The sequence below is a fragment of the Pleurodeles waltl genome, chromosome 2_1, assembly GCF_031143425.1.
Source record: "Pleurodeles waltl isolate 20211129_DDA chromosome 2_1, aPleWal1.hap1.20221129, whole genome shotgun sequence".
NCBI classification, from domain to species: Eukaryota; Metazoa; Chordata; class Amphibia; order Caudata; family Salamandridae; genus Pleurodeles; species Pleurodeles waltl.
In genome coordinates this window covers 111656688-111678788 of record NC_090438.1, presented here as the reverse complement: position 1 = coordinate 111678788, position 22101 = coordinate 111656688, and the positions used below count along the sequence as shown (strand labels likewise).

General features: G+C 45.7%; 1 protein-coding gene across 1 annotated transcript in view; it reads right to left on the bottom strand.

Annotated features, from left to right (window-relative positions):
- The window catches only part of PGK1 (phosphoglycerate kinase 1), a 45078-nt gene that overhangs the window by 12751 nt on the left and 10226 nt on the right, over window positions 1-22101 (bottom strand). The window contains exons 5-8 of the mRNA XM_069211122.1: window positions 20186-20289; window positions 18516-18635; window positions 10196-10310; window positions 8170-8349 (exon numbers count right to left, since the gene is read on the bottom strand). Coding sequence (XP_069067223.1) covers window positions 8170-8349; window positions 10196-10310; window positions 18516-18635; window positions 20186-20289 — 519 coding nt within the window. The remainder of the gene's footprint in view (window positions 1-8169; window positions 8350-10195; window positions 10311-18515; window positions 18636-20185; window positions 20290-22101) is intronic.

Genomic DNA, 22101 nt, shown 5'->3' with positions numbered 1-22101 from the left:
GACTGATGAAATGAGAGTGAGTCTTGATGGGCCAGATGGATGGGCCCGTGGCTGGATTGGTAAAGGGCAGAGAGCTCCAGTCCGACTCAGACGCCAGCAAGGTGGAGGTGGAGTACTGGTTTGGGCTGGTATCATCAAAGATGAGCTTGTGGGGCCTTTTCGGGTTGAGGATGGAGTCAAGCTCAACTCCCAGTCCTACTGCCAGTTCCTGGAAGACACCTTCTTCAAGCAGTGGTACAGGAAGAAGTCTGCATCCTTCAAGAAAAACATGATTTTCATGCAGGGCATGCTCCATCACACGCGTCCAAGTACTCCACAGCGTGGCTGGCAAGAAAGGGTATAAAGAAGGAAATCTAATGACATGGCCTCCTTGTTCACCTGATCTGAACCCCATTGAGAACCTGTGGTCCATCATCAAATGTGAGATTTACAAGGAGGGAAAACAGTACACCTCTCTGAACAGTGTCTGGGAGGCTGTGGTTGCTGCTGCACGCAATGTTGATGGTGAACAGATCAAAACACTGACAGAATCCATGGATGGCAGGCTTTTGAGTGTCCTTGCAAAGAAAGGTGGCTATATTGGTCACTGATTTGTTTTTGTTTTGTTTTTGAATGTCAGAAATGTATATTTGTGAATGTTGAGATGTTATATTGGTTTCACTGGTAATGATAAATAATTGAAATGGGTATATATTTTTTTTTGTTAAGTTGCCTAATAATTATGCACTGTGATAGTCACCTGCACACACAGATATCCCCCTAACATAGCTAAAACTAAAAACAAACTAAAAACTACTTCCAAAAATATTCAGCTTTGATATTAATGAGTTTTTTGGGTTCATTGAGAACATGGTTGTTGTTCAATAATAAAATTAATCCTCAAAAATACAACTTGCCTAATAATTCTGCACTCCCTGTAGAAGAAACTGCTTCTAGAGGACTCCCACCTCACACCAGAAGCGTGAGTCCTGACCACTCTGCACCAAATGCCCGCGGCCCGAGTTCAGGTGGCCCAACTGACCAGAGAGGACTCCCAGGCGACTAAGTGCCCAGCCTGGGTTGACCTCTCCACCCCTCCACGACGACACCTTCAGAGGGAATCCCTCTGACTTCGACTGCCCTGGATGAAGATAACCGACGCAACAGGACCCACTGCACCCGCAGCCCCCAGGTCTTGGAGACATCGACACCCAGTGCTGCAAAGATCAACAGGCACCCCTCTTCCCTGTCTGACCGATGGTGTGCCCAAGACACCCCCCTGGACCTCGCCTGCAGCGCCCGAGTGACCCCCAGGGTGCCCTCAAAGTTTCATTGGAAACCAGACACCCTGTTTGCACCCTGCACCCAGTCGCCCCAGTCACGCTGAGGACGTGGGATTGGTGTCTATTTGGGGCCTCTCCAGTGCTCCTCTAATCCCCCCCCCCCCGGTGTGCCCTCCGAGCCACTGGTACTTACCTGCTGGTAGACTGAACTCCAAGAACCCCCTGTCTCCATAGGGGCCCCATGTTAATTTGCCTCCTTTTTTGACCTCTGCACCCAACCAGCCCGTGTTGCTGGAGGTGGGTGTTTGAGGTTAACTGGAACCCCCAACGGTGGACTACCTATACCCAGGAGACTGGAACTATAAGTCGCGTACTTACCTCTAAAACTGTACTTTATTTTCTTCCCCCAGGAACTGTGCAGAAAATGCAGTGTCCACTTTTAAAATAGATATTCTCTGTTTTCTTAAAAACTGTTTACTTGACTAAAGTGAAACACAGTTACATTGATGTCTATGCTAAGTACTTACCTGCAACAGTATTTACTTCTGAACTGAGTCTTGTGGTTCTAGTAATAAAGTAACAAAAGGAAAATGTCACTTACCCAGTGTACATCTGTTCGTGGCATTAGTCGCTGCAGATTCACATGCTGTGCATAGTCCGCCGTCTGGTGTTGGGTCGGAGTGTTACAAGTTGTTTTTCTTCGAAGAAGTCTTTGAGTCACGAGACCGAGGGACTCCTCCCACTTCGGTTCCATTGCGCATGGGCGTCGACTCCATCTTAGATTGTTTTCCCCGCAGAGGGTGAGGTAGGAGTTGTGTATGCTAATAATAGTGCCCATGCAATGGAATAAATACGTATGTACAAAATGAAGGTTTAATGTAATATATTTACAAATGTACAAATGTTCAAGATCTACTTCTAAACGGCTACAGGCTCCGGGGGAGGAGGGTGGGCGCATGTGAATCTGCAGCGACTAATGCCACGAACAGATGTACACTGGGTAAGTGACATTTTTCGTTCTGTGGCATGTGTAGCTGCAGATACACATGCTGTGCATAGACTAGTAAGCAGTTATCTCCCCAAAAGCGGTGGTTCAGCCTGTAGGAGTGGAAGTAGTTTGAAATTAAAGTTCTTAGTACGGCTTGACCTACTGTGGCCTGTTGTGCAGATAACACATCTACACAGTAGTGTTTAGTAAATGTATGAGGCGTAGACCATGTTGCTGCCTTACATATTTCGGTCATTGGAATATTTCCTAGAAAGGCCATAGTAGCACCTTTCTTTCTGGTTGAGTGTGCATTTGTTGTAATAGGCAGTTCTCTCTTTGCTTTAAGATAGCAGGTTTGGATGCACTTTACTATCCATCTGGCGATACCTTGTTTTGAAATTGGATTTCCTGTATGAGGTTTTTGGAAGGCAATAAATAGTTGTTTTGTCTTCCTAATTTCTTTTGTCCTGTCAATGTAGTACATTAGCGCTCTCTTGATGTCTAATTTATGTAGTGCTCTTTCAGCTATTGAATCTGGCTGTGGGAAGAACACTGGTAATTCCACCGTTTGGTTTAAGTGGAACGGTGAGATAACCTTTGGTAAGAATTTTGGATTTGTTCTTAGAACGACCTTATTTTTGTGTATTTGAATAAATGGTTCTTGTATGGTAAACGCCTGTATTTCACTTACTCTTCTTAGAGATGTGATGGCAATGAGAAATGCAACTTTCCACGTTAAGTATTGCATTTCACAAGAATGCATGGGTTCGAAAGGTGGACCCATGAGCCTTGTCAAGACAATGTTGAGGTTCCATGAAGGAACAGGTGGTGTCCTTGGTGGTATAATTCTCTTTAGGCCCTCCATAAACGCTTTAATGACAGGTATTCTAAATAGGGAAGTTGAATGAGTAATCTGCAGGTAAGCAGATATTGCTGCGAGATGTATTTTTATGGAAGAGAAAGCTCAATTTGATTTTTGTAAATGTAGTAAATATCCTACTACATCTTTTGGAGATGCATGCAATGGTTGGACTTGATTATTATGGCAGTAACAAACAAATCTTTTCCATTTACTTGCATAGCAGTGTCTAGTGGATGGTCTTCTAGCTTGTTTTATGACCTCCATACACTCTTGTGTGAGGTTCAAGTGTCCAAATTCTAGGATTTCAGGAGCCAAATTGCTAGATTCAGCGATGCTGGGTTTGGATGCCTGATTTGTGTTGTGTTAACAGATCTGGCCTGTTGGGTAGTTTGACATGAGGTACTACTGACAAGTCTAGTAGTGTGGTATACCAAGGTTGTCTTGCCCATGTTGGTGCTATTAGTATGAGTTTGAGTTTGTTTTGACTCAATCTGTTTACTAGATATGGAAGGAGAGGTGGAGGGGGAAAAGCGTAAGCAAATATCCCTGACCAATTCATCCATAGAGCATTGCCTTGAGATTGCTGGTGTGGGTACCTGGATGCGAAGTTTTGGCATTTTGCGTTTTCTTTTGTTGCAAATAGATCTATTTGAGGTGTTCCCCAAATTTGGAAGTAAGTGTTCAGGATTTGGGGGTGAATTTCCCATTCGTGGACCTGTTGGTGATCCCGAGAGATTGTCTGCTAGCTGGTTCTGGATCCCTGGAATAAACTGTGCTATTAGGCGAATGTGGTTGTGAATTGCCCAATGCCATATTTTTTGTGTTAGGAGACACAACTGTGTCAAGTGTGTTCCCCCGTTTGTTTAAATAATACATTGTCGTCATGTTGTCTGTTTTGACAAGAATGTATTTGTGGGTTATCATTGGTTGGAATGCTTTCAACGCTAGAAATACTGCTAACAATTCTAGGTGATTTATATGAAACTTTCTTTGATGTACGTCCCATTGTCCTTGGATGCTGTGTTGATTGAGGTGTGCTCCCCACCCTGTCATGGAAGCATCTGTTGTTATCACGTATTGTAGCACTGGGTCTTGGAAAGGCCGCCCTTTGTTTAAATTTGTACTGTTCCACCATAGAAGCAAGATGTATGTTTGGCGGTCTATCAACACCAGATCTAGAAGTTGACCCTGTGCATGTGACCATTGTGATGCTAGGCACTGTTGTAAGGGCCGCATGTGCAATCTTGCGTTTGGGACAATGGCTATGCATGAGGACATCATGCCTAGGAGTTTTAATACCATCTTTGCGTGTATCTTTTGTGTTGGATACATAGCTTGTATCACCTTGTGAAAATTTTGAACCCTTTGTGGACTTGGAGTGGCTATCCCTTTTGTTGTGTTGATTGTCGCGCCTAAATATTGCTGTGTTTGACACGGCAAAAGGTGTGACTTTGCATAGTTGATGGAGAAACCCAGTTTGTAAAGGGTTTGTATAACAATCTGTGTGGTGTGAACACTTTGTTAGCGAGTTGGTTTTGATTAACCAATCGTCTAGGTACGGGAACACGTGTATTTGCTGCCTCCTGATATGTGCAGCTACTACTGCTAGACATTTTGTAAAGACTCTTGGTGCGGTTGTTATTCCGAATGGCAACACTTTGAATTGGTAATGTATTCCTTTGAATACGAACCTTAGGTATTTCCTGTGCGAGGGATGTATCGGTATATGGAAATACGCGTCTTTTAGATCTAACGTTGTCATGTAGTCTTGCTGTTTCAGTAGTGGTATTACGTCTTGTAACGTGACCATGTGAAAGTGGTCTGATTTGATGTAGGTGTTTAGTGTTCTGAGATCTAATATTGGTCTCAGACTTTTGTCCTTTTTCGGTATTAGAAAGTACAGTGAGTAAACTCCTGTGTTCTTTTGTGTTTTCGGTACTAATTCTATTGCGTCTTTTTGCAGTAATGCTTGAACTTCTAGTCCTAGAAGGTCTATATGCTGTTTTGACATATTGTGTGTTTTCGGTGGGACGTTTGGAGGGAGTTGGAGAAATTCTATGCAATAACCATGTTGGATAATTGCTAAGACCCAAGTGTCTGTTGTTATTTCCTCCCATGATTTGTGGAACTGGCTTAGTCTTCCCCCCCACTGGTGTTGTGTGAAGGGGTTGTGTGACTTGTGAGTCACTGTTTATTTTGAGGGGTTTTGGGACCCTGAAACTTTCCCCGGTTTCTTGGGAATTGGCCCCCTCTGTATTGGCCTCGAAAGCCACCCCTTTGATATTGTCCCTGGTAGGTAGGTGGTCTTGTTTGTGAGGTGCTGGCTTCTGTGGCTTGACCTCGAAACCCTCCTCTGAAAGTTGTTTTGCGAAATGTGCCAAATGTGCCTCTGCCCTGCGGGGAATAGAGTGCGCCCATGGCTTTGGCTGTGTCAGTGTCCTTCTTTAATTTTTCAGTTGCAGTGTCCACTTCTGGGCCAAACAATTGCTGTTTATTGAACGGCATATAGAGCACTGCCTGTTGTATCTCAGGTTTGAAGCCAGATGTGCGCAGCCATGCGTGCCTCCTTATTGTCACAGCAGTATTTATTGTTCTTGCAGCTGTATCTGCTGCATCCATAGAATAACGTATTTGGTTGTTGGAGATATTTTGCCCCTCTTCAACCACTTGTTTCGCTCGTTTCTGGAATTCTTTGGGGAGGTGCTCGATGAGATGTTGCATCTCGTCCCAATGGGCCCTGTCGTATCGCGCTAGGAGTGCTTGCGAGTTGGCGATGCGCCACTGATTTGCAGCTTGTGCTGCAACCCTTTTCCCAGCTGCATCAAACTTGCGGCTCTCCTTGTCCGGAGGTGGTGCGTCGCCTGATGTCTGCGAGTTGGCTCTTTTACGAGCTGCTCCTACGACTACTGAATCTGGTGTCAGTTGTGATGTAATAAAAGCAGGGTCTGTGGGCGGTGCCTTGTATTTTTTCTCCACCCTTGGAGTTATTGCTCTGCTTTGAACAGGCTCCTTGAAAATCTGTTTAGCGTGCCTTAGCATTCCCGGGAGCATGGGAAGGCTTTGATAATGGCTGTGGGTGGAGGACAGGGTGTTAAAGAGGAAGTCATCCTCAATAGGCTCCGAATGTAGAGATACATTATGAAATTCGGCTGCCCTAGCTACCACCTGTGCATAGGCTGTACTGTCCTCAGGTGGTGAGGGTTTAGTTGGGTACGACTCTGGACTATTGTCCGATACTGGAGCATCATAGAGGTCCCATGCTGCCTGATCATCCTGGCTCATGGTGGTATGAGCTGGTGATTGTGGTGGAGTCTGTGCTGGTGATACAGGAGTTGACTGTGGTGGAGAGGGTGGTGGAGTTGCCCTCTTTACCACCTTTGCTTGTGGTGGCTTGTCTTGTTGCTGGAAGTCAAGTTTCCTTTTCCTTCTGATTGGGGGAAGAGTGCTGATTTTCCCTGTACCCCTTTGGATAAAGATCCGCTGTTGCGTGTGATCTACCTCTGTAGTTTGTAATTCCTCCTCAAATCCGTGTCTTTTTAGTTGGGAGGACAGTGATTGTTCCTCTGAGTAGGAACTGGTTTTTGGTTCGGTTGCCGGGTGTTTTGGCACCGAAACAGTGTCTTTAGTTGTTTTCGGCTCCGACGAGATCTTTCTCTTTTTCGGTGTCTTGGCCTCTCGGTGCCGACCATCTTCGGTGCCGCTATCTCTGTGCCGAGCAGCTTCGGTGCCGCTATCTCTGTGCCGAGCAGCTTCGGTGCCGCTATCTCTGTGCCGAGCAGCTTCGGTGCCGCTATCTCTGTGCCGAGCAGCTTCGGTGCCGCTATCTCTGTGCCGAGCAGCTTCGGTGCCGCTATCTCTGTGTCGAGCAGCTTCGGTGCCGCTATCTCTGTGTCGAGCCTTTTCTGCACCACTTTCTCGGTCCCGAGAGTGTTGCGTGCCTGTGTCTCGACCTGAGTCGGACGACTTCGGCACCAGCTCGCCCTTTTTCGGTGCCGATGGACGGTCACCTACTTTATGGGTTATGCCATGGCCTGTTGGCAGTGGCGTCCCCTGGGTTTTGTCTGTTTTCTCGTGTGATCTTTCTTTCGACGTCTTACTCACGGTTGGTCGCTCGTCGACGTCGAATTCTTCGGAATCAGATTCGCGGATGGAGAAAGTTTCTTCTTCTTCTTCCTCCTCCTCCTCCTCCTCCTCGAACCCTTGTTGTCCTGTCGGCGTGGAAGCCATCTGCAACCTCCTGGCTCTTCGGTCCCTGAGCGGTTTTCTCGACCGAAACGCGCGACAGGCCTCACACGACTCTTCCTTGTGCTCGGGGGACAGGCACAAGTTACAGACCAAATGTTGGTCTGTATAAGGATATTTACTGTGGCATTTAGGACAGAATCGGAACGGGGTCCGTTCCATCAGTCTCGATGTTGCACGCGGTCGGGCCGACCAGGCCCCGACGGGGGATCGAAAATACCCCGAAGGGTTACCGGAGCTCTTGAAGGCTCGGTGTCGATTTGCCCCAACTATCCCGATACCGAACGAAACAATACCGACGAATTTTCCGTTGATTCTGACTAACTTTCCGACCCGAAACACAGAGCGAAAAGGAACACGTCCGAACCCGATGGCGGAAAAAAAAACAATCTAAGATGGAGTCGACGCCCATGCGCAATGGAACCGAAGTGGGAGGAGTCCCTTGGTCTCGTGACTCGAAAAGACTTCTTTGAAGAAAAACAACTTGTAACACTCCGACCCAACACCAGACGGCAGACTATGCACAGCATGTGTATCTGCAGCTACACATGCCACCGAACATATATTTTTCTATCCAAAAACCTATTGGTTTGAAGTTAAGTCATTGAGTGTGTGTTTCTTCTATTGCTTGTGTGTGTACAACAAATGCTTAACACTAGCCTCTGATAAGCCTAACTGCTCAACCACATTACAACAAATAGAGCATTAGTATTATATATTATTGCCTCTGTCAAGCCTCTGGGGAACCCATGGATACTGTGCACACTACATCTCACTTTGATATAGTATATACAGAGCTTCCTACAATTACTCACCATCCAGCCTGCTGGAATCCCTGTGGCGACACTAGCAGTTCCTGTGTTGGCATTTTCATCAAACTTATCTGCGGTGATGAAGTCAACAGGCAGGGTGATGATCACTCCATTTTTCTCTGCCTTTGCCATGAGGTCCTTCACTATCTTGGCTCCCTCTTCATCATACAGTGAAGTACCAATCTAGAAAAGAAAAAAAAAGAAGAAAAAAAAAAAGAAGATTTGTAGTGAGTCACTTCATTGCGCATTGACTGGACCAGGAAGAAAATATTAGCAAAGGTATGAAGAAAAAAATAATAATAATATAGTAAAAAACTTCAATCTTTTGTTTCATGTGCACATTTTTTGTAACTATATCCCGATGACTAGGTCCAGGAGGTCCATTTAGTTTCTCTGCCTGCTAAAAAACAGTCTCCTGCCTGGTCTCTGCTCACACTAGAACCATTCATTCTACCTGTAATGTCTTTTTACTTACTGTAGCGACGGTTAGTACAATAGAGACGTTCCTTATACTAAACCCGGCTGTGCAGCACCCCCAAAACCACCATACTACATAACATTCCCATTGTATTTGTGAGTGCCCTGCAGCTGGAACAGTTTTACTGTAACCAGTAGACTCAGATATCGGCCCCTGAAAAAAAAAAAAAAAAAAAAAAAAAAAAAAAAACACACACACACACACACGTGACACACACACACACACGTGACACACACACACACACGTGACACAGTGGGTTCGGGCTTACTAGGTTGGTAAAACTCCCTTACCTTCGAGTCCATTGTAACTCGGCAACCCCTGGTGTTCACAACATCAAGAAAGTGCCTGGACCCTCTTGGGTGGGCATCCTATTAGGGTGGTAGAGTTTGTAGAGAGCCTCTTCAAAGGCTATCTGACGCACTATTTTTAGGAGTGTACTTTTTTATTCTAAGCAACTCTGCGTCAGACAGCTACAATAAAAACAGACTGTATCAGTAGGCCTGTTTGCATTCGGTCTCTATAATCTACTGGCAAGAGGAATCCTGAACACTTCTGAAATTAACTGAAAGACGTGAATAAGATTTGTGTAAATGGCCCAATGTGAGATGGTATTCTAGCATCTGGCACAAGGGAGATGTAATAAGGTTTAGGGTTGGGTCCCTGGGGTACAACGTGCTATAGATTTTTGGTTTTCTTAGGAGATCATATTTTAAGTGTACTATAACACTTGCCTGTAGTGAAATTCCTTTCTACTGAACAGATGTGAACCAGCTGGATATTCAACCTATCGCAGGTTATCCATTGCATTGGAGTTTCCAACCTCACCCACCATCTTGGAGTAAGCCTTGCATGAGAGAGTAAAGCACTAAAATAGATTACTTGGTCACACAGTTTGGGTGCCACCAGGGCACCAGTGGTAAACAACAACATTTACTGCCTAGTACCCTTTAACTGCCCAGGCACTCAAAAGGCCTCTCGGTGGCATCCTCCTCCCTCACCAGCACGTGGTCAGACTTCTTACCACCCATTGCCAAGGAACCTTCTTGAGAATAGAGTAAAAGCATATCAAAAAGTAAAACTCTTATCAGTTTCCAAATTCTATATGATTAAAAACAAACATTTCAAAAGATTGGCTTCCCAGATCAGAGTTGGTGTGCACAGAATTCAGAAAGTAAATATCCGACTGGGCTTTATCTAAAAGGTACACTTCGGTGCCTGAAGGCAGACTGTAATTAGCTTTACCGCAAACAGTAAAGCCACCGCTCTTTCCATGGTCAGGCTATGGCACTCCGCACCAATACGACCTATAGGAAGGAAGGCCCAAAGCGCGGAGTAAGGCCCAGGATCAAACCCCGCTCGAAATTGGAGATTTAATGTTCAACTTAAGCAGATGCAGTGCCCCATGGCCCTGGCTACACGGGACCTAAGGCCACGATGCCACCAGGCAGACATACTAGCATGTGGAGAGAAGCGCCAAGGAAAGGCTAACAAGGGAATGATTGTAGCCACCACAAAGTATGAAAACCACAAACAACAACACTAGGCGCATACCTCCATGTTATTGAGCACTTTCAGGAATGTGAAAGCCATGCCTCCTCCGATGATCATTTCGTTCACCTTGTCCAACATGTTATTGATCAGCTGAATCTTGTCCTTGACCTTTGCCCTTGAAAGAAAAAAATATATTACGTCAAAACACTCGATTCAAAAGGACCCACGCAAATATAACACGACTACTGAATTGTCCCACCTTCAGAACCTGACATTTACTGTCACCAGATGAAATGTTTTCTACACGTGAGACTAATACCAGTGTGAACTGAAAGAAAATCATACAACGGCACAGCGCAAAAAGCAAAAAGTTAATAAATAAAAAATAAAGTTACGGTTCAGTAATGTTTCCAAAGTGCATGATAAAAGAACCACACACAAAAAAAAAAAAAAAAAAAAAAAAAAAAAAAAAAAAAAACACACCTCTAAACCACTCGTATTTTTGCATCAAACGTGGGAGCTGGCACCTCTATTCTGGCTACCGTATACTGACGTACATACATTCGTGTGGTGAAAACATGCACAAAACAAATGTCCGCGGGCACGTGTGCGCGCGCAGGTTCTCCGGGGTGCAAGGCCGGGTCACGTACAGAGCCGAGGCCTGGAAGAGCGCCACGCGCCGCGGATTGCACAGTCCTGCTGACCCTGCAGGATCTCCACACACGGATGACGCGAAGAGGTCACCGCCCGACAGCGATAACATAACGGAGCCTTTGCTTCGACGTCACCTGTTCCTGCAAAAAGCAGATCTGACCGGCAAAAGAGGCAAGGTGGCGCTCGTTCGGGCATGCAAAAGACAATCTGAAGGCACAGAAATACATTTTCCCGAAACCCATATATGGCACATTAACGTTAAAAAGGGAGCAAGGTTAGAGGTTTAAAATTAAGCACAGGGCTAGCTCCTCCATCATGGTCGAAAGCGCACTGGTGCTGAAACATCTGCAATTTATGACTAAAACGCCACCTGCTCCAAAGCCGTCTACTCCGGAGACAGAGGAAAGGCCAACTCGACAGGTTGCAGCAGCAGCAAGAGTTGGATGAGAGGCAAAGGCAGATTATCATTCAATCGTACTCAGGAAAGATCTCTGCCTTAGAAAAGAACCTGCTAAAGAAGCACAGACTGGCCTTTGAAGACGCCTCACAACCAGAATCCTCTGTGCCTCTATTGCCCTCAAAGAGGCCCAAGGACAAAGCTTCTGCTCCTCCTCCTCCTCCTCCACCACCATCTCCCTTCTTTACCTCCTCTACTACCATTTATTCCCTCCCCTCCCATGACCTCCCCGTAGGGGTCACCGGCGTCCCACTTCGAGACAGGCAGCTGAACCTTGGAAGGATTATGATGTGGACCTTCAGAGGGGCCCAGATCTCAAACATGTCCCAATCAGGGAATCCCCACCAGATAACACAACAGTATAACACAGCATTATTCAATAAACAGCTGCCTACCAAAAGGTGGAGATGTACGTCACCCATGGATGGCGACTTGTTCGAGACGCTCTCCAAAAATGAAGCATTCCGTCTCTATGCCCCAGGGATGATAAAATCTGCCCCCGAGATCTTTAAGGACCCGGTAAAAACCCAGGTACCAAACCAGCACCCTCTGATCCACTCTATGTTAGGGGTCATGTCCCACCAGATTCACGGATTGTCACAAACACCAGGAAAAGGACAGAAGCCCAAACCAAAGGTGACATTCTGCTTCCTGACAAGGAGAGCAAGCTAACTGATGCCTGTAGGAAACGGTACCTGTGGATGTGGTCACGGGGTAGAACGCGGAGGACACAAGCAGGCACAGAAAGTACACCCTCAGCGGCACAGGGGCAGACGGGTGCAGGGTGCAAGCAGGTGTCAGGTTTTGTATTGAAAGCAATGGGGAGACCCGGGGGTCTCTTCAACGATGCAAGCAGGCACGAGGGGGTAGCCACCACCTGGGCTAGGCAAAGGGTCGCTCCTGCACTGGAGTTCGGTTCCTTCAGGTCCTGGGGGCTGCGGGTGCAGTGTTGGTTCCAGGTGTCGGTCCCTTGTTACAGCCAGTAGCGGTCAGGGGGAAGCCTCTGGATTTCCTCTGCATGCGTCGCTGTGGGGGATCAGGGGGGTCAACTCTGGCTACTCACGGGCTCGCAGTCGCCGGGGAGTCCTCCCCGTGGTGTTGGTTTTCTGCAGGTCGAGCCGGGGGGCGTCGGGTGCAGAGTAGAAAGTCTCACGCTTCCGGTGGGAAACATGAAGTCCTTTAAGTTGTTTCTTTGTTGCAAGAAAGTTGCAGATGGTTGAACAGCGCCGCTGTTCACAGGAGTTTCTTGGTCCTTGGGTGCAGGGCAGTCCTCTGAGGTTTCAGAGGTCGCTGGTCCCTGTTTGATGCGTCGCTGTTGCAGTTTTCTTTGAAGTTGGGAGCCAGGCCGGTAGGGCTGGGGCTAAAGCAGTTGTCGTCTCCGTCTTCACTGCAGGGCTTCAGCTCAGCAGTCCTTCTTCAGGTTGCATGAATCTAGTTTCCTAGGTTCTGGGAGCCCCTAAATACTGAATTTAGGGGCGTGTTTAGGTCTGGGAGGGCAGTAGCCAATGGCTACTGTCCTTGAGGGTGGCTACACCATCTTTGTGCTTCCTCCCTGTGGGGAGGGGGGGGGGGGGGTGGAGGGGGGAGACACATCCCTAATCCTATTGGGTGAATCCTCCTTCTACAAGATTAAGGAATTCTAAAAGTAAGGGTCACCTCAGCTTAGGACACCTTAGGGGCTGTCATGACTGGGGGGGGGGGGGGGGGGGGACTCCTCCTTGTTTCTCATTATCTCCTCCAGCCTTGCTGCCAAAAGTGGGGGCAGTGGCCGGAGGGGCGCCATCTCCACTAGCTGGGATGCCCTGTGGCGCTGTAACAAAGGGGGGTGAGCCTTTGATGCTCACTGCCAGGTGTTACAGTTCCTGCTGGGGGAGGTGAGAAGCACCTCCACCCAGTGCAGGCTTTGTTCCTGGCCACAGAGTGACAAAGGCATTCTCCCCATGTGGCTAGCAACATGTCTGGTGTGTGGCAGGCTGGCAGAAACTAGTCAGCCCACACTGGAAGTCGGGTATGTTTTCAGGGGGCATCTCTAAGATGCCCTCTGGGTGTATTTTACAATAAATTGCACACTGGCATCAGTGTGCATTTATTGTGCTGAGAAGTTTGATACCAAACTTCCCAGTTTTCAGGGTAGCTATTATGGTGCTGTGGAGTTCGTGTTTGACAGACTCCCAGACCATATACTCTTATGGCTACCCAGCATTTACAATGTCTAAGGTTTTGCTTAGACACTGTAGGGGCATAGTGCTCATGCACCTATGCCCTCACCTGTGGTATAGTGCACCCTGCCTTAGGGCTGCAAGGTCTGCTAGAGGGGTGACTTACCTATGCCACAGGCAGTGTGAGGTTGGCATGGCACTCTGAGGGGAGTGTCATGTCGACTTAGTCATTTTCTCCCCACCAGCACACACAAGCTGTGAAGCAGTGTGCATGTGCTGAGTGAGGGGTCCCCAGGGTGGCATAAGACATGCTGCATCCCTTAGAGACCTTCCCTGGCATCAGGGCCCATGGTACCAGGGGTACCAGTTACAAAGGACTTACCGGAGTGCCAGGGTTGTGCCAATTGTGGAGACAAAGGTACAGTTTAGGGAAAGAACACTGGTGCTGGGGCCTGGTTAGCAGGGTCCCAGCACACTTTCAAATCATAACTTAGCATCAGCAAAGGTAAAAAAAATCAGGGGGTAACCATGCCAAGGAGGCATTTCCTTACAGTTACTTACTCTGTAAGAATCTGTTTGTTGTATGTAGTGCTATAGAGTCACACTTGCCCACTCTCCTACCAGGAAGATAGTGTAGATAGCTTTCACCCTCATACAATTCTTTTTCAACATACTTCACTATTCTTCTTCTACTCACTGTTCCATACCAGCTCTCAACGATTGGGCGAAAAACAATCGAACAATGGAGTCATTGCCTGTGTGTATCCATGAGAGGCGAGTCACTGAGACCTTGTGGCTCAAAATACGACTTTGAATAAAAACAAGCTGCAAACACCCAACTCTAGACAGCAGGAGTGTGTAGAACATGTGAATCTACGCACTACATGCAACAAACAGACGCTTACAGAGTAAGTAACATAATCCTTCACTGACATTAGTTGCCTGCCATAATTGTATAAATGAAGTTTGCTGCACCGATACTATTTTTTCTATAAAGAAATAAATATATACTTCACATTTTCATGCACGGCTCAGCTAACCATAATGGGGCATACAAGATACGATAGACCCTAAAGAGTGGAAAAAATAAATAAAAATTATATATATATATATATATATATATATATATATATATATATATATATATATATATATATATATATATATATATATATATATATTTTTTTTTTTTTTTTTCACCATCCTCAGTGCTTCAGAAGGATTGTGATACCAAGACTCTTTAGGTACACAAGGTGGCAAAGTATTTTCCAACTAATGAGGTCAAGCCTTTAGATGCTACAGGGAGTGTGTGTGTGACCTAAAATGCATTTCAATGACTTAACACTGAAGCCAGTCTCACTCTGAAGAGGTTACTAAGTGAAGAAGTGCTCCTAAACCTGCGTCATACATGTAAAGATCCGACAGCTAAGGCAGACATCCCTTGTGGACTTTTAATAGCCCACTTGGAAGCTCTTAACATGGTTTTCCAAATGCAGAGACACCTCTAAATTGAACAAGGAATCTAGGTTGTCAGAAGTCTGTTTGTTTTCTATATGTTTAGCAAGTAGATTGCTCTATTTGTACAGTCAATTCACATTCATGTGAAATGCGTGACCACCTTGACGCTGTGCGATTTTAAGGGGGCAGGAGTTCTCACTCTCTTGACCCTCAAGGCTAAGTAGACTAGTTTTTTTTTTTTTTTAAATGAATAACATTCGGTGTCTTGGTGAAAACGAAGTACCAAGGACTAACGTGTACCTCACCGCCCCCGCAATATATGGTGCCCCCATGTGTTTGTAGTTAAAGTACTCTGCAGAAAATGGGGGGGGGGGGTGGAGGAAGAAGAGTAGTCCCACATAAGGAACGACTAGACACAATTTGTAAGAATCAAGGTCTACATCATGAAATGAGTGTAGAGCATTTTGTTAGTTCAAGAGCTGAAAACTATGTACAACATAATATTGAGTCCACTTTAAAGGAATTCATTACACCTCGATAGGTCAACTCTCTCTTGCATTTCTTATCCAGATATTTCAGACTCTTGCCATCTCTGCAGTATGAACACTATGCGTGCAGCTCACACTTGTAATTATTAACAGCAAAGTTCAACATTTCTGAGATTATCGAATGTTGACAGAATGGACATCTGGTCAAATAACTAACAAGAAGGTGAATGCACAAATACAGGAGGTGGAGGAGGATGGGAGCACACTGCCTCACATCCCGGCATTCAGGTTGCCAAATGCATTATGGAAAATGCAGTACAGGTTCACGCTTACTTCAGTGGTCGCCTGTAGTTTTTCCACTGATGTTGGTGCAGCTAGTGCTGTACATCCCTAGACACGTGTTTCTGGATTTAATCCTTCATGAGTAGAAAAGCAGCAGGTTTTTTTCTGGGGTTCCTGGAAATGATGCGAAAGCCTTCTCAGTACCACCCACTGGCACACAGGTCCATCAACCAGAGCTCACTGGCTAAAGGGAGCCTCCTTAAACAGAAGGAGGGTGGGAGCACACTGCATCACATCCTAGCGTTCATTTTGCCGCAATGCATTATGGTAAACAAGGCACAAGTTCACGCTTACTTCAGTGGTAGTCTGTAGTTTTTCATCTTTGTTGGTGCAGCTAGTGCTGTATATCTCTAGACTCGTGTTTCTGGGTTTAGTCCTTCATCAGCAGAGAGCATTAGGCTTTTTTCTGAGGTTGCTGGAAATGCTGCCAAAGTATTCCCGGGTCTCAGTGCCACTCACTGGCTTACAGGTGCAGGTCAGAAACACATGTCTAGATACATACAGCACTAGCAACACTCACAATGGTGAAAAACTACAGACTACCACTAAAGTAAGCATGAACTTGTACTGCGTTTACCATAATGCAGAAGTCTTCAAACTGGGGGGCGGGCCCCCCTAGGGGGGCCTCAAGTGATCCCAGGGGGGGCCCCAGACTCTGGCCAAAATAAATATAATACAGATAACAGGCCTTTGTTTTAAGCAGAAGCATATTATTGCAGTTTTAAAAAGGTAACAATACCTAACTGCAATGTTTGAATAGGTTTAGACATATTTAAACATTGCCATGTTTATAAAATAATTGTATAAAATTCAGAGGGGGGGCCCAATGATTTTTATTTTTCAACTGGGGGGGCGCGGCATTAAAAAGTTTGGAGACCTCTGCCATAATGCACTGGGGCAAACTGAATGCTGGGATGTGAGGCAGTGTGCTCCCACCCTCCTTCTGCACAAATACAGTAGTACAGGGTTACATGAAAGAGGGCAGTAGCGCCAGGTCTGGGAACATGTTTACCTCATCATGAATCACCTTGTTAATCTTGCACTACGGCAGTGCAACGAATGGCCCTTCTTTAGCAAGCCTTCAGGCAGTGTGAAGGTGCAAGTTAAACCAAATAATAACTCTTTGCTAAGGGACATTTTGTCAGCTTTTACCAGCAAACGCATTATTCTATAGACCTCTGTCCATCAACCCGTTGAAGGTGAGGACAATTTCAAATGAACATCAATGTTTAACTATTTTTTTTAAGTTTACCACATAGATTAATTTTACTCAATGCCCTATTAGGAGATCTGAAAAAGGTCATCAAGCTTACTCTTAAATACTCAATAAAGCATATTTTTGGACAGTATTCCTAATGAGACCTCGTGAAGGGTATGCTTTGATGGCATAACCTTTTGGTTAGACGAGTGAGACTTCCCATCACCATACAGTGGCTCTCCGCAGTTTTTATCTTTTATGGAAAAAAGCAGTAATCAACATTCTTGTTCTACCTACTGCCATTGACACCAGCGTCTAGAGATAACCTCTCAATGCCACTGGAGAAAGATCCAGATAGTTCACCTGAAGTCCTACAACTACAGTGTACAGCAATCTCCTCCGTGATAAGGATTTGGCTCTACTGACTCAGCAGTTATTCAGGACCTGTGACCACCCCTCCCCCACCCCACCTCCGACCCCCTTTCATTATAAGAACTAGAGAAAGGGGGGAGGGTCACTGGGAGATCTTTAATCCGAGAGCTGCGTGGAAAGGCGGCTCTTCAGGAGACCTGGTGGCACACAGCTCCTTCCCAGTGTTCAAGCAAATATCAGCAGTTTGAAACTGCCTCAGACACCCAGCTCGTAGCCAGACTTCAATAAATGCATCACAGGAATTTTATACGGCTAAGTCGGAGGTCTCCATCCCACGCATAATCCTTAACCTAAAGCAGCCAAAAACATCAGTGGCATTACTTCCCAAGGTACAAAGCCTCTTCTACCATGATTTACTAGCTATTCCAGTTGCATCCATGATTAGCAGATTGAAACTAGATTATCAGGGGCTGCGCTTGTGGATTTGAAGAGTTCGTGCACAGGCAATTCTCTGCAGCACAGGATGGAGTCTGCCTACTGCTTCCATCAAGAACTACCAATGCCAATACTTTGTGACCTTGATCAGTTTACCATTCACAGTGACATTCTCATATTTGTACAAAGGCAGTGGCTCGCCAGCTTCCTGCTCAGCAATTTAAACAAGGACATTTTCCTTTCAAATTGAGTGGGTGTGCAAGTGCTAGACTAACAAATACCCTAGCTCTTAATACACACCCCGTGTGCCTTTTGGAAAGTTGTTAACAACCACAACTTTTAAGGCGGTCATTGCTCACTGGTAATTAATGTCCCTGTGGTGCTTCTTCCATTTAGTAGCGCACAGCGTCAGGATATATATGTTTTCATAAAATAGTTAGGCCCTGGTGTTCTTTCCCCCAGAAGCACTCAATTTTAACATTGTGCTGTTTGGACTGTGCAGTGATAACAGTAATACAGTTAGCACTCATTGAGTTTCTGCAAGGAACCTAAAAGCAGAGCATCCTCCAGGAGATATAAATAATTCAGGTTTTCGTTATGTAAAATAGCAAAAGATGTAGTTCCATTTTAGAAGTAATGTTTACACATCTGCCTAGGCAAGCTGAATGACTATTAGGACATATACATTTAATGCAAGCTTGCACTGAACTTGGCTTTGATTGGCCACTGGTTTGGATGGAAGGTAAACCACATGTACGACGCATACATCAAATAGATGGAGTAAGCAGCAGAAAGGAAACCGAAAAAGGCCTCTTACCCGCCAAGGATTGCCAGGAAGGGTCGCTCTGGGCTCTCCAGGGCCTTGGCAAAATAGTCCAACTCTTTCTTCATCAAGAAGCCAGCAGCCTTCTGGGGCAAGTTGACTCCCACCATGGAACTGCAAAAGAAAGATTCATGCTTCTCTTACTTAACTGTTGGGACACCAAGAGCACCACGGCAAGAACTCAGAACAGATGGTCTGTCCATTTAATATTCATCAGATCATATATACATCGATGAGAACAAAACGTTCACATAAAAGAACACGATTACACCGAGGGAATGGGTCAGAGACAGTAGGGGCGGGGAATGCGGATATACAGCACATTAAGCTGCAAAGGGCGACTTGAAGAAGGAAAACCACGATGGGCCATCACAGCTACAGGGGGGAGGGGAGTTGCTGGGGGGGGGGGGGGGGGGGGGGGGGGGCAGGTTACCAATGATGGACATGGCCACAGAGAGCAGAGAATGAGGGGTGGGCTGCAAAGGCCTTGCAGTGCTGGAGGAGTATAGCAGATTTCAAAAGAGCCAACACAGCAACAGCAAAGTATTTAAGTATGGGGGGGAGGGGGGGGGGGGGTCTTGCTTCCAAGAGCCAGTGTACACCTGGGGGCAAGTTTTCACCTCATCACATACATGTTGTAGTACTGAAGAGAAAGAAAAGAACCCCCCACAATAACTTGCGTTGCTAAGTGAAACCACAGGAATAGGAATGTTGCTTTCAGTGCTAAGGAAAAACAGGACCACTCTCTTTACAAGTCTCAAGGCAATTCGGGCATCTACATGCGCAGTCCCTCCAACCCTGGGAATCCTCATAAGGGGGAACCAGAGAACCAATTTCAAGGAATGGGACTACCTGGGATTTGGAAAGAGATGTTGCTAGGCCACTAATTACTGAACATCAATGTTAGCATGAGAAGGAAGCCTCAAAATAAATATTTACTACTAGAAACAAAAGGTGTGTACATTTCCTGGGATATAAAGATATTAATTTCAGTAAATGGTGAATTTCAACATGCACTGCAAACAGTGCAGAATGTAAAAAATTAGTTTGTTTTATATTGACCTATGTGTGTTTTTCCTCCACAAACCAGTGTTTAAGGCACCACTCTTATGCATTCTATATTCATGTGAGGATTTGCCCACATATTGGTTATAACACCAGTCACCAAGAACAGAGACTAGTAGGCGGTGTTGTAGGTAGATCTCTGGTTTGCGCCCGGTGCAGCAGAATTAATCCTAGTGATCGGCTTCTCCTTCGAAGCAACAAGAAACTGCAGGGAATGCACCCAGAAGCAAGGAAGGCCCATCCCCGTCACTGCCTACACCCCCCTCCCTCCAACGACAAGAACACTGTTCTGTGCAACAATTAGGGAGGAGGCAAAGAAGCTCAAAGGCCTCAGATAAGCACAACACAGACCAGGATCTCATCAAGAGGTTCACAGCCTGGTTTTTTCCACGTGCAGGCACTAATGAGATGCACAGACTTGCAGAGTATTTCCCATGGGCATGATCCCCGCTCTGGATGCTGGAAACAGTATTCCCTGGTGATACGTCATACTCCATCCTTTTCCAACTCTCCAAGAAACGTTGCATTTAAAACTGCAATCTCTGGATGGTGCAATTACTGAACTCCCTGGCTCCACGACAAGAGATTATTTCAGATACCTGTGAGCTCGGTGGGCGGTTCCAAAGGCATCATTAACGTAAACATCTCCCAGCTTGGAAAGGGACGCTCTGAAGGCTTCCACCTGTGCTGCATCCGCCTTGATCTAAAAATGAAAGAAAAGCACAATACAAAAAGGTCCATCAAACCAAGGACTAAAAGATAAGCAGAGGCGACTACTCCCATCACTAGAAAGGACCCAAATAGAAAACGGAGACGATAAAAATCCTGTGCGTCCTACATCCGAGTATAAGTTCATGCTAAAAGACAAACATAATAATTGCCCCAGAGTGCGGTTGGTAATAGAAATGCTGAGCATTACTAAAGGAAATCCATGCATCTAAGCATTGGAAGCTGCTGGTATTACAAATGTATGTAGTGGCCAATTCCGGCAAGAAGAGCGCCTTAAGGTGGCAATAACATCCCTGAGAAACTGTCATCATCCGCAAGGAACACTAAAGATGAACACTCAGCCAACACGAGGGCCCGAACCACCTGCAGCCAATAGCAAAATGCACTGAAGCTGCTTATGTTACTTGGTGACTACGTGTTTTTTTTCTCACTTTTCTGAATTGTTCCTCCCCAATTATAGTTTCTTTGTGTACTCCTACAACTGGTTAATCTGTTACCCTTCATGATTACATGTTTCTTTGTGTACTCCTACAACTGGTTAATCTGTTACCCTTCATTATTACATGTTTCTTTGTGTACTCCTACAACTGGTTAATCTGTTACCCTTCATGATTACACTTAAAGGCTTTAATGGGTCGACCCAGAAAGACCCTTCTGGCACCAAAAACATAAACCGACGTCATGGTTACAGGTCAGGATTGAGTTGGACTTTACCATCAGACACACAAAACAAACAGATGGTAAGTTATCCACATGCATGCGTGATATACACATAAATTGCAGACTCACTCAGTCTTCAGAGTGCAGAGTGTACCCTGGGATAGAACTGAAATGAAGTAAAACATAGAAGACTCCCCACCTCCCCCCCCAACACCTAAATTAAACATAAGAGCTCTTCTAGCACTTTCTTCATCACTTACGTATGGGTTATTAAAATGTTGGCTAAACCTACAAATTAGGGTGGAAATGCATTTCAAACTGCTCAACACCCGCAAAATGAAGAACCGTGGAGTGGGGGTGTTTAAATCATCTGCACCACACTGTATTTATCTAAGCACTCAGGCACGCTCCTGGGAAAACCCAACTGCACACCTCCACTGTGAAAGGAGGAGTGCATGTCAGCACACAGAGGCACAGTCTAGGCCTACGAAGATGAGATCTCCCTACACGTATCTAAAACCCTGATAAATTTGTACACCACTGGTAGATTACACGTGGGGAACTTATATCTACCAGACATCAATTATTTGGGCAAGGGAAAAACAGCAATCCAGATCCAAAAAGATATAATTACAGCTTATCCACCCCCCCCCCCCCCCCCATCTTGAGAAAGAGAGGTAATGACATAGCTCTCTGTGCAGAAGAAATCACTTTGGCGTCTACAGAGAGTGATGGATACTGATACTTCAAAGTACCGAGTTAACCAACGTCAACACCAGGTAGTATAATTAAGGATTACGCAGAAGAAGAAACAAATGAGAAGAGTTAAGCACGGATCCAAAGAGTGACTTCAATTACTCAATTCTCAATTCCAACAACCAGCCTAACAACTTGCAATATGAAGTCCTGCACGTTAAGGAGGCATTCTTGCCCTAGCAGCTACAAACAATCCCTGCAACACGACGATTCCAACCAAACACACACGCCTGCCCATCCCTCCTCCTAAAGTAATATGTGGTATGAGAGGGGAGGAGGATGGTATCAAATACCAATAGCCCTTTGATTAAATTGACTGCCGAAGTGGACCTGCTCTTCACCGGGTGGCACCAGGCAGAACAAACCAGCA